Source organism: Leuresthes tenuis, unplaced genomic scaffold, assembly GCF_036924035.1.
Source record: "Leuresthes tenuis unplaced genomic scaffold, fLeuTen1.0.hap1 SCAF_15, whole genome shotgun sequence".
In the NCBI taxonomy this organism is placed as follows: Eukaryota; Metazoa; Chordata; class Actinopteri; order Atheriniformes; family Atherinopsidae; genus Leuresthes; species Leuresthes tenuis.
In genome coordinates, this window is record NW_027325369.1 from 32,767,217 (window position 1) to 32,784,640 (window position 17,424).

General features: G+C 43.9%; 1 protein-coding gene across 3 annotated transcripts in view; it reads left to right on the plus strand.

Annotated features, from left to right (window-relative positions):
- The window catches only part of adck1 (aarF domain containing kinase 1), a 60,188-nt gene extending 43,714 nt beyond the window's left edge, over window positions 1–16,474 (plus strand). For all 3 annotated transcript variants that reach the window (XM_072365731.1, XM_072365730.1, XM_072365729.1), the window contains exons 9-11: window positions 401–598; window positions 11,373–11,566; window positions 14,585–16,474. In XM_072365731.1, the coding sequence (XP_072221832.1) occupies window positions 401–598; window positions 11,373–11,566; window positions 14,585–14,744 (552 nt within the window). In that variant the 3' untranslated portion in view covers window positions 14,745–16,474. The remainder of the gene's footprint in view (window positions 1–400; window positions 599–11,372; window positions 11,567–14,584) is intronic.
- Window positions 16,475–17,424: the final 950 nt, after the last annotated feature.

The window sequence follows — 17,424 nt, forward strand, 5'->3', positions numbered from 1 at the left end:
CAGAACTGTTGATCAGGACACTTTAAAGGTTACAGAAAGCTGCAGAACTATTGATCAGGACACTTTAAAGGTTTCAGAAAGCTGCAGAACTATTGATCAGGACACTTTAAAGGTTACAGAAAGCTGCAGAACTGTTGATCAGGACACTTTAAAGGTTTCAGAAAGCTGCAGAACTGTTGATCAGGACACTTTAAAGGTTACAGAAAGCTGCAGAACTGTTGATCAGGACACTTTAAAGGTTTCAGAAAGCTGCAGAACTATTGATCAGGACACTTTAAAGGTTTCAGAAAGCTGCAGGACTATTGATCAGGACACTTTAAAGGTTACAGACATAAATGAGGCTGATCAGGAGTTTGTAACATGACTGTAAACCCAGCTTCTGTCTCACTCTCTGCCTCAGGTCCTGCAGCCAGATTTCAGGATGGACTACTGTCGGCTGTGGATGTCTCTGATTAAAGGCGACATGTCGGGGGTGGAGCGTTACAGCCGCAGACTGGGAGCTGGAGATCTGTACCCGCTCTTCGCCTGTGTGCTGACGGCTCGGTCCTGGAACGCCGTGAACGCCGGGATCAGTTCTGTGCCCGTCACACATGCTGAGGTATGACATGCTGCTCTCACCTTGTGCCACACATGCAGCAACATGAGCTACTCTGGTCCGGACCTGCAGAAACAAAGCAGGGCGGCGATTCCACATCGTGGCTGCGACAGGTTTTCATTCCGTGTTTCCTGCGCTGTGACTGGAGAATAACTGGCTGATAAGTTTTAATAAATGATTAATGATCATCAGAATGGCCCCAAAATTAATGTTTCACATCAGAATCAGATTGATTTTGTACAGAAACTGACCAACTCAGCCGGGAGAAGTTTTTTCTTCACAGGACATGAAAAACGAGTAAATCTGGGCCCAAAAACACAGAAGTATACAAGATTCTGCAGGTCCTCTTTCATCAGATGGCATTGTGTTTGCCTGATGAGGTGCTTTGAAACTTTAGCCCCGGTTTCTCATCTTTATGGATCATTCATGGGGACAAAAGTCTCTGGAATTGGTTCCGTTTTGATGGAGAATGCTGAACAGTTTTAGCCCCGACAGGCTCAGATTGTTACGTAACCAGAGGGAAACAAAGACATTAGAGCCAGTTTAGCTGCAGATAGCACCAGCATTACACCCAGCTCTTCTTAACCCCCAACACTTTCATGCATCTGCTTCTGCAGAGCAGCTAATGGCGGCGCCTTTGCCAAACAAAGGCTGTGATTGGGCCAACACACCTGTGACAGAGTGAGTTTCTGCAGGCTGTGATGGGTGTAAACTAAAAGCATCTGGTACTGTTTTCCTTTCTCTGTTTTATGGTCTGATTGTGTCCTGTTTGGATGTTGAAGTGACATCATTTCACGCCTGGCTTTGGTCGATGTGACGGCGTTTTATCTGTTCTTCTGTGAACCTGTTGGGCTTGAAGGTGGATGGGAGTCAGCAGGGTGTGGTAGGATGCTCCAGTCTCATTGTTTTTACAGTTTTTGGGTTTTTGAAGCCCTTTGTGCTGCTCTCAGTGAATGAAAAGGTGAAAGTGCTCGTGTGGCGTGAGCGTTTATTTTACAATAAGAGGCCCAAATGCTTGGTGGGATCATTTCTGATGTTTTTCCTTGAGATGAGATCCGTTTCAGCCCGGTTTGCCTTCCTACCCGCAGGTGTTCCACCACACCATCTGTCTGCATCAGAGTGTATTTATACCTCTCTTATGCAACGTTTTGAAGCTGGCAGAAGTACGACACAACAGTCTGCTTCAGCGTGCCGCCCCCTCACACCATGGGCTGAGTGTGGCAGAAAAACTCTGAAAATGAAACCAGAGTTCATGTTGAGACCAAAATAATAAGATTAATTGAGGATATTCTGAAGCTGAGATGATCCATTACAGATCCTGGAGATGATACTTTCTTTTTGCTTTAGTCATCAGACTAATGAGACCTGAACGACCAGAACTGACATTCAGTCAGCTGTGAGCAGCCTGTCACAGAGACTCGTCATTTGTTCCCATTTCTTTAGCTGCATCTATGAAAAACAGCAAAGAAAACACAGTTTGACAGACAGAAAATAGGATTTCTGCAGCAACAAGGTGATTCCCAAAGAGCTATTAGCTGAAAACTTGGCATATCTCAGCATGGTGTGCAGTGTGTCCTTAAAACATCTGAGGAAACTGGACAAGTGGAGGACAAAAGAAGAAGTGTCAGGCCTAAAAAACTATCTCCAGCAGATGAACAGGATCTGAAAGTGATGTCCTTAAGAAAGAGGAAAAAATCCAGCTGTGACCTGACAGGACCTGAGAGATGCATCTGGACCTTCAGCTGATCCATCTACTGTTGGCTGAGCGATTTTATCGATACCGTGATATATATCAATATTTTGTTTCCCGATAAAGTATCGGGATTTTTTTTCAGCTGCAAGTAACGTTTTATTTTTTTTATTTTTAGCAAACTTTATTGAAAAGTCAGACGTTACAATTAGTGAAAACACAACATTATCAATCCAAAACAATGACATAAAAATGTTCTATAAAGTGCATCTCAGTGGTTTTTATGGCTTTTCTGTTTATAGAACGTAGGATTGTTGTAATTTATTGTTTGAGCTCCTTCTCAAAAATTAGAAAAGATGGTTTGTTATTAGAGAATTTGGATTTGTGTTTATGGTATTTAGCAAGTAAAACAAGCAGGTTGATGATGTAATATTCACAACATGAACATGAGTCTGTGTACGCTGAAGACATGTTTGTGACATGTTTGTTTGTTTCCGTTTGTCTGGTGGTGTTTTCCTTCCGGTTCAAAGGTCGGACCATCAGTCCAATCAGCGACGATTCATGTCAAATCACTCTGTCCCTTTGAAATATTTCAGAAAATTATGTGTATTAAAAGAGAAAAAAGGAAAAAAAAAATCGAATCGAATAAAATCGTATCGAATCGCTGGCTGAATGTTGTGTATCGTATCGTGAGATTAGTGTATCGCTGCAGCCTCAGTTGGCCCAAGCCTCATCAGAAATGGTCTCCATGGAAGGGTGGCTGTCAAGAAGCCGTTCTTAAGGAAGGGAAACAGGGAGAAAAGGCTGAGCTGTGCCAAATGACACAAGAAGTGGACTGAAAATCAGTGGCAGCAGGTCTTATGGAGGGAAGCCTCATCAGAAATGGTCTCCATGGAAGGGCGGCTGACTTATTCGGAGGGAATGAGCTGCCGGATCAAAGTGGAAGTGTCGTCTGAAACCACATTTTGAGGAAACTGGAGTTCCTCCAGTTGAAGGACAGCTGAGAGCTGCCACTGTGGAGGAAACCTGTCTGAAGACAGCTCCTCATCGGGCTGTGAGTCGTGCTTTCAGATGGAAATGATTAGCTTAGCATTCATTCAGCTTCCTCTGGTCTGAGCTGGTTTTACTCATGCATTCATGTTTACCTGTTCATGAGTCCACTGTGGTTTCTTCTACTTGAACACTTTAAAAGCGGAGGCATCTCTAATGTTTTTCCTTTGTTTCCCTACTCTGCCTCCTCTTTTCTGGCCTCTGCTGCTCTTTCTTTTCGGCTCTCTTATGCACGGATGGTTTTAAAGTCCTGCTTCTAACTGGCCGTGATGCATTCCATTAGTAGTAATGAAATCTCGCGCCCGCAGCCAGTGTTGAGTGCTTTTAGAGCTGCCTTTCTTTCACATGCAGGAATATTTTATCTCTTTAATGAATGCTTCTCTCCCAAAAACTCTGGAAACAAAGCAATTAGTCAGAAGCATAACCAGCCGGAGTTACTACAAGTCGAGTATATTCTGCCACACGTGTTTTAATTTGCTGCTCTTTCTTTAATTCAGTGTCAGCACTTCCTCTGCCTTTAGTCATTAGAGCTGTTTTTTAAAGTTTGTGTTCAGTTAGCCTCAGCATCTCTTGATCTGGCCTTTTTAACAGAGGAAATCTAATTCCCAGCAGTTCTCCACCTCCACCTAGCATCAGGACCGTGAATCTTAGCGTGACTTCACTCTTTTGTTGTGGCGCTGATGGAATTATGACCCGTTTGTGACTCATTCCATGTAATTACAACTTTTCCATTCGTAGAAATGTAAATGCAGTTTCTCTGCATTAAAACGTGTTCAGAGGTGTTCAGATAATGAAATAATTCATGGAGAAATGACGCTGAGAGTTGGTTCGCTCTCAGTTTCCAACCTGCTCTCATGCTGTCTCGATCCGTGAAAAGCACTGGATGCAGATGCAGGGAAGAATCAATAATCAGATTTTATTTATATAATGATAGTCCCTTGAAGAGCAAAGTAATAGATTATAAATTCCTAACTGTTCTCGATACCTATGGAGAGGAGAGTGAGACTATAAAAGTTATCAAAAGAAAGTTCTCTCCACGCTAGGAGGAAAAAACAAAAGGTTTTATAAATCTTACAAATAAACTTATCCGAACCGTCGGAGGCTCTATAGAAATTTAACAAATCAATAAACAAACAGAGACTCCTTCTAATGGAGTTGCTATGAAAGTTATAGTTATAAATCAAAGACACTCCTGAATAAACGACAAGACAAACAAAACTAAATCTATGGCTAAGAACCACTGAACCACAGCAAAGAACAAAAAGTGGAAAATCAGGAAACTAAAAGGTAAAGAATGACCCTGAATACAAAAAGCTGCTCCTTTAAAAGTCCAGTAGCTGGTTCTGGATCTGTTGGTTCCACAGACCGAACATCTCTGGGTGAAACCTGTTTGATCATCCTGACATTAAACTGGTTCTTTTCAGTAGAAACCAGCAGAAAAAGCACCTTTAAAGGCCCGTCGGAGTCCTGCCTTCATCACATCTGGTCCAAACTGACCCAAACATAACGGACATGTGGACTTTTTACTGCTCATAGTCACTCAGAGCAGCTGATCTTCAGTGAAGTGCTTCCTGTGATGTCTCAGCTCGGTGAAAATGGCTTTTCTGAAGCAGATGATGTTGTCTCTGTGCCTCTGAACATTATATTCCACTGGCTGCAGTGCGAGAAAAGGAAGGAAAAATCACTCCTCCCCCCCAAATGAATCCCTTCGCCTTTTGCACAGCCTATTATTGCGCCACTCACAATACAATATGTCCTTATTGAAGCTTTCAGATGCAAATGAAGCAGCGTCACCTTCTCTGTGTCCTGCTGACAGCTGGGAGCCCGGCTCCCCAGCCGCCTTTAATTGCTGCTAATTGTTATTCCCTAAGCAGGACTTAGCAGAGCACTTGTGAAGACCCATCACCCCGTTATTTGGACTGGGGGGGGGCTGACGTGCGGCCGTGTCTTCAGCTTGGTAATTCTTGGCTTGGATTTTGATGTAAATGGAGGAAATGAAGAGGTGGAAGTGTGAGGGTCAAAGGAGGGTCACCGTTATTTGAGGGAAATGAGTCAGAAGGGAACAACTGAATGTCTTTAAAAATGATGTAAGCACCAGATTCAGACGGGTTGGAGGCGGTCCAGATGAGCTGCATCACCTGCAGGCTCGTTTAAAAAGGAACATGGTGGATACCCGGTCTGTTGTTTGGTCAGATTCCTGCTGGTTTTGGAATTATTAGTGCTTTAATAATCATAACACTGGCTTTGCTGCTGCTTTCTCTGGTTTTCAGCTGCTCGTGACCTCTGTTTATGAACGTTTTTGATGTTCTTCTGAGCTTTTTCTGCTGCAGCTGTGACCAAACTGCCGTATTGTGTCCATTTGTTGTTGTGATTTTGTGCTTTCAGCCTCACTGCCGTTTTCTGCGGCTTATTGAGGAACTTGAATAGAACGTGGCACCATTTAATGGTGCAGTGCACTGGATTTAGTGACATCTTGCAGCTTTAATTGCAGATTACAACTAATGTGTCCTCCTCCTTACCCTTCCAATCCAAACATTAAGGAGAGAAAAAGCTGGTGTTTGTCTCTTTTAGGCTTCTGTAGACACATGGCTTCAGAATAAGGAGGCTGAAGCAGAGGAAATGGCTCAGTTTAGGGTGATGAAACTTAACAATTTTCACTTTCATGTAATTAAACTTGGGACAACAATCATTCTTGTAATCAGTCTACCCTCCTCTTAGGTGTTTTCCCCTAAAAAAAGCTCCTCCAGGGGCTCCCCATCTTCTTCCCATAGGTAGAACTCCTCCAACTCACTGAATGGCTGCACCCAAGTGAGACCCAAATTAGCTGATCGAACATCGTCAGCGGGCTCCTCTGAGTGGATGAAGACCTCATCGTGTCTTTGTCTCGTCATGTTGTCAGGTTAAGCTCTGAAAAGGTCTCCTGAGGTGAACCAGTGAGCTCATACAATCAAATCATGGCCAGACGTCTGCTTTTAAAATGCTTCTCATCATCCCGGCTGAAGTCTTTTCTGCCGGATCACCCAACATGTCACAGTAACATTATGTTAGCCTGATTCTTTCATTGGAAGCCCAAGAACAAGCTGGAGAAATCGGTTATTAAATAAAGTATTTATTAGTGGTCACATAGTAAAGTATATTGCAGCTGGACTCGGAGTGCCAGAGCCCCGATATCCGGAAACATTTCATATTTATGTATAATTGGCCAGTTTTTAGTGGCCTGATCAGGCCAAACACTGTCCTTGTTGTGTTCTTTGGATGTGATAAACTGTTTTAGGCTCGGATCTAATGTACCAGACCTATCTGCTCCAATAGAGATGTTCTGTCTGACCCAGTTGTTTATGTCATTCTAAGGTCTTGGACCATTTTAAGGTCATCTGTTGTGCAGCAGAGTGGAAAAGTACCAGCTAGGAACATTATTTAGGAAAATACAGAATATGAATACATAATGTCTAAGAACAAAGCCAATTATAACAATTAGATAAAGTCAGAGCTACACACTGTTTCTTCTTCTTTGGTGTTTTACAGCAGCTGAATGTAATTCTGTGCACCGTCACCAGTTATCGATGGTATGATTAGGATTTGGTATCCGCTGCAAACTGGATTATGTTTCACGGCTTTATTGATGCAGATTCATCTTCACCTGCATCACAATAATTCTTAAAATTCAGGCATTTGCACAACTTTACTCCGTTCTGCAGTAGAATCGGACAGTTTGAGAGGAAGAGCAGAGGCAGAAAGGTGTCCTTTCAGTGAAATCTGTCCAATATACCTGTCAACAAGTCCATTTATTTTCTATCAGCTCCACATTACCAGCTTATTTCACTCTCAGAGCAATAAGTGATTCTACGAGGAGATGTCTGTTCTGACCCCATGATGTGGATCAGCGTTGTCTGTTTGTCATTAAACCGCACCGCCGCCCCTCTGAGGCCGCGGAGATAATGTAGTTGAATCAGATGTGTGTTCTCAGCACTTCCTGTGGGCATTAGAGACAGACGCAGAGCAGAGACTCAGTTTATCTGTGTCAGAGTGTTGACTGGCTGTCTGTCTCCTTCTGTGAGTCTCAAATCTCTGTTTATCTGAACTGACAGCTCTGACAATGCCGCTGTCACATGCACACGCTCACGTGCACAGGCCGGAGGAATCCAAACTTGGACCCGCAGTCATTGATATTCACAAAAGTAGATTTAGTACAGCGCATAGAAGGAGCTACTCAGTGTGGCGGAGGGATGGATGGATGTTAAATCACAGTCAGGTTGACGTGAAACTCGCTCCGTTTAATGGAAATGCTTCAGGTTGGTTTGGAGTTCTGTAAATTCTCAGCGTTTGGCATCATTCTGTCGTACGATCCGTTCCTCAGTGTTCCTCAGCCTTTGGAACAATTTAGCAACAATATATAATGATTACTGACACCTAGTGGCCAAGTTGGAGATTGCACTAATCTCAAATGCTTTCAAACTGCTTCTGCACCTGTTGGATAAATGAAGATTTCCAGAAACCTTTCATCAGGGATTCTGCTTTGGAAAGATCAGATTCTGTTATCCTTCTCATGATTTTCAGGAGGTTGAGACGAGGGCTGCAGCGAATCATCATTTAGGTTATCAAACATCGTATCGATTATTCCATCAATCAGTCGATTAATTGGATGAGAACTACTTTTTCAGTAATAACTATTAAAAGGAGAAAAAAGCTAGCTTTAGCATTAAGATCAGATTTATTGTCATGCGTACACATGAAATTTCTCCTCTGCTTTTAACCCATCCAGTTTGGCACCTGTGGACGCACGTGCACATGCACGTACACATGCACATGCACATGCACATGCACATGCACAGGGTCACACTCATAGAGACGGTTGCCATACACTGGGCCCAGGGAGCATGGTGGTACCATCCTTAATGTGCCACTGACAGAAGCTTGCTCAAGGGCACCTCGGCCCTGACAAGGAGGTGGACTGACACCCCTCCAGCTGTCAGTTTCACCAATCTGTTTGAGTGGTGAGAGTGGGAATCGAACCACCGGTTATTGGTTGACCCACTCTAACCACTGAGCCACGGCCCATATAGCTCCTGTTAGGTGTGGGTGATATGATGAAAAAATGTACTTATCTCCAAACATTTCTCCTCCTAATATTGATAACTACAGCAGCTATTAGCTTTCTAGCTAACATCCAGCTGTGTTAGCATCTGTTAGCTTCTCTCCTCCCGTCTCTGCTTTCATGAACTGTATTTTAATGCAGCGGAAATCCTAATAAAGCCTCTTATTTCCTGTTTTTATTGTCTGTTATCAGACATCACAGTGACTCAGAATAACAGAAGTTAACCTTAACCAGCAGCCTCTGATCTTACAGATACACGTCTGATAAAATGAGCTAACATCCAGCTGTGTTAGCATCCGTTAGCTTCTCTCCTCCTGTCTCTGCTTTCATAAACTGTATTTTAATGCAGCTGAAATCCTAATAAAGCCTCTTATTTCCTGTTTTATTGTCTGTTATCAGACATCAGAGTGACTCAGAATAACAGAAGTTAACCTTAACCAGCAGCCTCTGATTTTACAGATACAACATGTCTGATAAAATGAGCTAACATCCAGCTGTGTTAGCATCCGTTAGCTTCTCTCCTCCCGTCTCTGCTTTCATGAACTGTATTTTAATGCAGCTGAAATCCTAATAAAGCCTCTTATTTCCTGTTTTATTGTCTGTTATCAGACATCACAGTGACTCAGAATAACAGCAGTTAACACCTTAACCAGCAGCCTCTGATCTTACAGATACACGTCTGATAAAATGAGCTAACATCCAGCTGTGTTAGCATCCGTTAGCTTCTCTCCTCCCGTCTCTGCTTTCATAAACTGTATTTTAATGCAGCTGAAATCCTAATAAAGCCTCTTATTTCCTGTTTTATTGTCTATTTTCAGACATCACAGTGACTCAGAATAACAGAAGTTAACCTTAACCAGCAGCCTCTGATCTTACAGATAAAACATTTCTGATAAAATGAGCTAACATCCAGCTGTATTAGCATCTGTTAGCTTCTCTCCTCCTGTCTCTGCTTTCATGAACTGTATTTTAATGCAGCTGAAATCCTAATAAAGCCTCTTATTTCCTGTTTTATTGTCTGTTATCAGACATCACAGTGACTCAGAATAACAGCAGTTAACACCTTAACCAGCAGCCTCTGATCTTACAGATACACGTCTGATAAAATGAGCTAACATCCAGCTGTGTTAGCATCCGTTAGCTTCTCTCCTCCCGTCTCTGCTTTCATAAACTGTATTTTAATGCAGCTGAAATCCTAATAAAGCCTCTTATTTCCTGTTTTATTGTCTATTTTCAGACATCACAGTGACTCAGAATAACAGAAGTTAACCTTAACCAGCAGCCTCTGATCTTACAGATAAAACATTTCTGATAAAATGAGCTAACATCCAGCTGTGTTAGCATCTGTTAGCTTCTCTCCTCCTGTCTCTGCTTTCATGAACTGTATTTTAATGCAGCTGAAATCCTAATAAAGCCTCTTATTTCCTGTTTTATTGTCTGTTATCAGACATCACAGTGACTCAGAATAACAGCAGTTAACCTTAACCAGCAGCCTCTGATCTTACAGATACACGTCTGATAAAATGAGCTAACATCCAGCTGTGTTAGCATCTGTTAGCTTCTCTCCTCCCGTCTCTGCTTTCATAAACTGTGTTTTAATGCAGCTGAAATCCTAATAAAGCCTCTTATTTCCTGTTTTATTGTCTGTTTTCAGACATCACAGTGACTCAGAATAACAGCAGTTAACACTTTAACCAGCAGCCTCTGATCTTACAGATACATGTCTGATAAAATGAGCTAACATCCAGCTGTGTTAGCATCCGTTAGCTTCTCTCCTCCCGTCTCTGCTTTCATAAACTGTATTTTAATGCAGCTGAAATCCTAATAAAGCCTCTTATTTCCTGTTTTATTGTCTGTTTTCAGACATCAGTGACTCAGAATAACAGCAGTTAACACCTTAACCAGCAGCCTCTGATCTTACAGATAAAATGAGCTGTTTTTACTCTGGTTGGACTTGGATGTGACTCAGAATATTAGCTCACATTAACAGGCTGAAGCTGCCCTGATGTTTGCTAACTGCAAACAGAACCTCGGCCCTCTGGAAGGTCTTTTTTCCAAATGTTTTCGTCATTCTTTGCTGTCACTGAGTAATTGCCAAGTTGATTCTCTGAAAGCAGAAGCAGGTGGTTGATAATGTGATCAGTCACATCAGTAACGCTACATCAGAACTGATTTATAAAAGCTGTTTCCGTCCCTGCTGATGAGCATCAGTCCTTTTTTATATGTCAGAATTCCACATTTGGATGGAAACTTTGTGGAAACGTGCTGTTGTGACTGTTGGAGATGTTAAAAACCCATCAGAACACCCTCAGGTGTCCGGTTTGAACAGCTGGAGAAGGTTGGCTTTTTAAAGCAGCCTTAATGTGAGCTGATGATGGTGGATGAATCCGAAGATGCTGTTTCTTCATCTCCAGTTTGTTTCCTGTAACGTTTGTTCATGTGCTCCTGGTTTCACTTTCTGTCTTAAAGCAGCTGAATGTGCAAATGACTGAGCTTTGGTCCACTTTATTCCATGACTAATAGTGTAATTTGGGCCGGCTGACGTGCAGCAGGGAAAGGCCTTTGAAGTAGAGTGGAGTTAGACTCTGGCGCTCACATGGCGACTCGAGCAGCCGTCTTCAACATCAAAGAGAACAAATAGTTGCCATGGAGGTGAACGTCCCTCCCTTTCCTCCGGCATCATTTACAGCGGGATGTTATTCCCGCGGTGGGGAATCTGAACACCCTCGTCTTGCTCTCAGCTTCATTGCTTCCTCCTTGTTCCTTTCTTACTGATCTTTAGCTCGTGTCCTTCCACCTTCAGCGTTTTTAAACCAGACGGCTGCAGTTCAGGCTCCTCTGAGCTGGAGCTGGAGCCCTTTCAGCCCTCAGTCACTCTGCTTATCGTGCACAGTGTGTTGTAGTGCATGTGGTGATCGTTCGTTTTGTGTCTCTGTTGGCAGGACGTTGAGATTCGGACCAACGCAGCTCTGTACCTGCCTCAGATCAGCGACCTGTTGAACAGAGTTCCCCGACAGATGCTGCTGCTGCTGAAGACCAACGATCTCCTGAGGGGCATCGAGACCACGTTACAAACCAGAGCTTCCTCCTCGTCGTTCATCAACATGTCCCGCTGCTGCATACGAGCCATGGCCAGGTCAGACTGCTTTTTTGGTCTGAGATTGAAAAATAACTGCTTGATATGTTGAAAAACACTGATCGAAAAGTTTACAGCAGTTTAAGATGAAGTAATCATTAACTAAGTGAAGAGTTTCCTGTCTGACAGCCGGTGCCCAAAGGGAGACTCGTGAAAACACTGATCACAGCTTTCTGAACATGTTCTGTTAAGTATGACATGGCATCAGCATCACATAAACCTTTGGGACCACAGCAGCTAATCTTCATACAACACACATAAGTGTTAGATTAGGTTTGGGATCCAGCATCGGCCTCTCATACGTTCACCAGATGGATTCAGACTCCAGTCTGATGTTGTTCCTGAGCATCAAAGGTCCATGAGGTGACCAGGAAGTTCTGGCCCTTCTGCTACAGGTCACAGCCTCTCCCAGAGCAGGACCGGCCCGTTAAAGTAACCGTGGAGCTGTGTGGACCTTCGCTCTTTAAACACTCTCTAAAGCTTTATGTGACCTCACACAACCCATCGCTTCGTGATGCTCTCAGTCCTTATTACACCTTTATATTTCTCAGCTGCTATCATCTTAGAACATGCAAACATCCCAGCTGCATGACTAAATCCTGCTTTAATATCAGAGTTCACACCGAGGAGCTCCGGCATCAGAACAGAACAAACAGCAGAGCTTTATGTTTATGCATTTAGCGACTTACAGGTAGGCAGAGTAAGGGGTAAGGGAGATAATACCTTTCATGCAGGGGATTTGAACCCAGGTCTCCCACATGGAAGGTGGCAATCATACCACTAAACTATCCAGCCCCAGATTTGGCATCATGTGCTCTGACTCCAGATCCGGTTCGGTGAGTTTAAGCAGCAGACGTTTAGCTCTGATGGTTGGGTTTCTGGGCTCTCCTTATACCCTTCGCTCAGCCTCAGCTGAGCTGGATGAGAATGTGCTGCTCGGTCAGAACTGGGGTGTGTGTTGTGGCGTCTTGTTGAGGAGTCGGGTAGAACAGAGCTGGAGCTGGACTGGGTCAGCACCTGCAGTCATGTACCTCCAAAGCTGTCAGTTTTCCAGCCGATCTCTGCTCCAGTCCTCGATCCTGAGCTGTGGGTCGTGACTGAAGGAATGAGTCAAAGTGAGATTCCTCAGCGGAGTCGTTGCTCCTCGGCACCAGAAGCAGCCAGCTGGGTCGGTTCAGACATCTGGTCAGGATGCCTTCCAGCGGAGAAGATTTGGACATGTCCCACTGGGACGAGGTGTCGGGATCCGATCCAGGACTCACTGGAGAGATTATATCTCTTAGCTGGCTTGAGATCAACTCTGTGTCCCCTGGGGGGGCTGGAGGGGGCCCCCATGTCCTGGATAAGCAGATGGAAACAGATGGATGTCTGCCCACCGCTCACATGACACACTGACAGCTCCAGAGTCTCCTTCAGCTCCAGAAAGTTTTCTTCTTCGGGTGTTTTTTACGAGTGGGCATCTGTTATCAGGAGTTTCTGCTTCACTGTTCTCATCCACCTGCTGCCAGTCATCGTGTGTTAGTGACGGAAACCTGGAAAAACACGAAGAGACGCCGCAGCTCTAATTATTCGGAACACATAGGGTCCAGTAACAGGCCTGTCCACTGACCTGCTGTGTTTGCAGCTCTGCTGCAGCTCTCCCTGAATGTAAGAATACAGAAGCACTGTAAAACAAACTGAGCTGACAGCTTCCATTTGCTCTTGCTGTCTGTGAGGGATGGGGGCTGTCACTTCAGCTCCCAGCTGACGGCTGAGGGACACACAGCTGAAAAAGTGCATCCTATCAAATATTAAGCAGCTGTAGCGTGTTTGGTAACAGCGGCTGATCCGTGGTGCTGCTTCACCTGCTTACAGCTGCTCGGTTTCTCTGTGGCTCACTCTGTTAATGTTCACAGCAGCTTGTACTCCTCTTCATAATTCTGGCTTCTATATCAGCTGCCGTTAGTGTGAAGAACGAACATCTTAAGCTCGTAAAAATGGTGCAATAAGGAGGCGAGAGAGTCTGGTTAAGATCTGACGATTAAAGCTGCTCAAAGAAGTCAAAAATCACCTAAAAAACTGAACATCCAGGTGAGGAAAAAGAAAAAAGTGTCAGCTCTGGTTCCTAAAGCCCAGAACCGGTGGACTTACCACAGAAAGGATTAGTGGCGGTTACACAAAATGTGTGAAACTCCTCCAGAGCAAAGCTGAAGTTTGTCTGTTTCACCACAAATTTACCCCAAAACCTGAATATTATCAGAGCTGTGGACAAAGGAACCGGTTACAGTTTGCATTTCAAACATTTCACCTGTTTTTCTATGATTTGAATGGATTCAGACGTCAGAGCAACGTTACTTTATAGAAATGTAAAGGTTCAGCTGGGATTCCTCAGGGATCAGACATTTGGAGCCAAAAACAGACACGAAACCTCCTTCAGGACAGAGTCAGTTTCTGCTGTGCCGCCTCACTGTCCAACGCCGCCGCTTTTGGACCAAAGTGGTTCCAGCACTGGTTCAGAGGTCGATAGTTAGTCGTCTAACTTACAACCAGTTGTTTCAGTTTTTTTTATGTCAGAATTCCACATTTGGATGAAAACTTTGTGGAAACGTGCTGTTGTGACTGTTGGAGATGTTAAAAACCCATCAGAACACCCTCCGGTTTGAACAGCTGGAGAAAGTTGGCTTTTTAAAGCAGCCTTAATGTGAGCTGATGATGGTGGATGAATCCAAACATGCTGTTTCTTCATCTCCATTTTGTTTCCGATCAGTAACTTTTAGAAACTCCTTTTTTTTATTTGTCTAGAAGACAAAGGAGTTGTTAAATCCAGGATCTTTAGTCCAGGATATTTAGTAAAAGTTTGGTTGATTATAATTAAAGTTGAAGTTCTTTGTCCTTTAGAACCAGAAATGAAGTGTTCTTCAAGTCTTGATTATAGGTTCAAACTGACTGATGCTCTAATGCCACACTGTGAGCTCATTTATGGGCTCTCTTCTTCTTCTTCTTCTGCTTCCTCTTCTTCTTCCTCTTCTTCTTCGACAGGCACAAGAGGAGCAAGTCTGCGTCCAGGAGGCGCCGTCTGCAGATCACGCTGGCAGAGTCCGTCAGTCTGTGGAAACTTTCCGTGTACGAACTGTTTCTGTGGCTCAGCGGCTCCCCGGTGGCACACTGGCTCACGGCACTGCTGGCGTTCCTGCACTGAGGCACATCTGGAACATCAGGCCTGTTGAGGGCTTTTCACAGAACACTCGTTACTGATGCAGTTTGTAACTCTGTGGGACATAAAGTCTGTTCTTTAGGCCCAGCGAGGCCCACAATCGTCCACTCGGCAGTGTTTTGATCAATTATTTTTCACGACAGTGCCATCAAAACAGAATTCATCGATCCCTTACACTCTCAGAAGAGACAGAAAGCAACCCCAGAACATGCATGATGGAGAAGCAGCTGCTATTTATTCATAAAGTGTAGGATTATTTCTGGAGAACGTGAGCCTGTGGGCTGCAGCTCGGTCAGATGCACCATCAGCTGTGCAACAGCAGGACTGAACTGCAGCAAAGCAACCGCATCCCAGGAGCCCAAAGAGGCCAATCCCTGCAGGGAAGCCGGCGGTTTCACTGTAAAACGTTCACCTTCCGGCCTGTGTGATGCCGGTTCATTCCTGCTCCTCAACGAAATACCTCAGAAATGATTTCCATCTCCTCAGTTTTCTGTTGATGCACTTAAATCAGTTTTTTCATTGTTAGGACTGTTTTATGGGGATGGATCATGTTTACTGTCATTCTTAGGTCACAAAACGTCTCCCATTCCTCCACCACAGCAGTTTAAATCTTCCGGAGCGCAGCCTCAGGCGGTCAGTGTGACTCTTACAGCTCCAAAGTCACCACACTTCACCTTGTGATGCTTGTTTCAGTGCAGAAACGTAGCTCTAAGGCTCCCATCAGTCCTGTGAGGTGTGGTCTGTGATCCGATTGGACTCAGAACTGGAATGGATGAGACGTATTTAAAGCAGAAGAGCAACAAGGCAAAGTGTCAGAAGTCACGCTGTGACAGAAACAAAAGCGTAAAATTCACTCCCTACTTTTTACCAGGTGCTCCATCTCCATTATCCTGTTTTAAAAAGCACCCACAATGCAACGCTCCAGCTGTGGTACCACAGTGGTCAGGTTCTGAGTTGTCTGGGTTTCACACAGACGGGACGTCGTGTATTTCACCTTCATCTCCTCTCTGAACCCAGCAGCTTTCTGCTCAGTTTGCTCTTTTCATCGGTGGAACTACAGCAGGTCCAGCTGCTAACAGCTGGACTGATGCGCTCCATCTGACCGGTTCTGTCCGGGTCAGATCCAAACAGTGGCAGGAGCTGGCTGTTAACTGATGATCTCTTATTTTACGTTGTTTTATTTCTTTAATCTCTGTTGAGCTGGTGGCTCGGTTCACTTCAGCTGATTGGACGAACTGAAAACACATGAATTAAAAAGAAGGAAACTTCGATGTTTCAGCTGTTCTGTGTCTTTTTTTATTGCTGCCTTTTCACCAGCAGGAAACTGCTTTGGTTCTTGTTGCTGCAGCAGTTCAGAACCTGCAGAACCGATCCTAATCACTCTGTCACATCCATTCGGTCGGGTGTATTTGGGTCGTTTATGACCCTCCCAGCTGCTCCTGTGTATGAACTCCAGACCCTAAGCAAAGCGGTTCCATCGGTTCTGTTCTCACTCACCTTGTTGCACATCGTCATTTGGTCAGGAACTAAAGCAAAGAGGGAACTTCCAAAATGTAAAAAGCCATCGATCGGTCCAATAAAACGATTAAAAAGCAGTGATATTGACTAAAGAAAACAAGCTATAGCAAGGAGACGCCACAGCATGAAAGACCTGATGGGATGGTTCAGTCCTCAAAGAGCCACGTTTATCTCGTTATCCAACGAAAACAACTTAAAGACGTTTTTATTATGTTCTCCTGGTGGAAATAAGAACATTTATTATCTATTAGCATGTTTATCTCGTTATCTAATGATAAAGATGTTCTTATTTCCACCAGGAGAACATTTATTATGTTCTCCTGGTGGAAATAAGAACATTTATTATGTGAAATAAAATGTATAAATAGATAGAACATAAATAGAACATTTATTATGTTCTCCTGGTGGAAATAAAACATGAGATGCACACAATAAAATTCTGTAATAAAAAGGCTTATTTTTCCCTCACAATCTTATTTCCGGTGAGTCTTGTGAAGCAGCTTCCATGCAGTGAAGTTATCACGAGTGATTCTGTCACCTGTTGGGACTGAAAAAAAAACACTTAAACTCTCCTAAAAGACTCAATGAACCGACTGTTTATTGTACAAGGTGTAAATAAGCCGGCCTTTTTTTCAGATTTCAGTCTCCAGCTGGACTGAAAACCTTCAGCAGGGTCTGAAACGAACTCCCAGTTGCACGATTTTCTGGTTTGACGGAGCTTTCAGCAGGAAGCCAAGGAGATCTGGAGCTCCTGGTCTATTCTGGATGGTAAATTATTCTTTTTCTGGGGAAGTTTCCAGTTTCTGCTGCCGCTGGACAAAAAAAACAACAGTTTTTAACCCAACTGCCAACTTAAACTGCTTTAACAGGCATGGTCCTGCAGCCTTTACACAGCGTAAGTTACTGTTAATATCAGCAGGTCGGGGTACATGTCATACGTTTGTTAGTCATTGCCTGAAATATTTTCTTTGTGTCTGCAAAGATGCAGCCGAATCTAAACGGTGGTTCGGATACAGATGACTGGCTGATATGTCACGAACACTTTCAGGGAGGTCTGTGAAGGCACCACCTGAGGAAATAAAGGTCATTCAGAGTTATTATGTTTCAGTTCAACTGATGAGGAATCAACACGACCGGCTGATGCCGT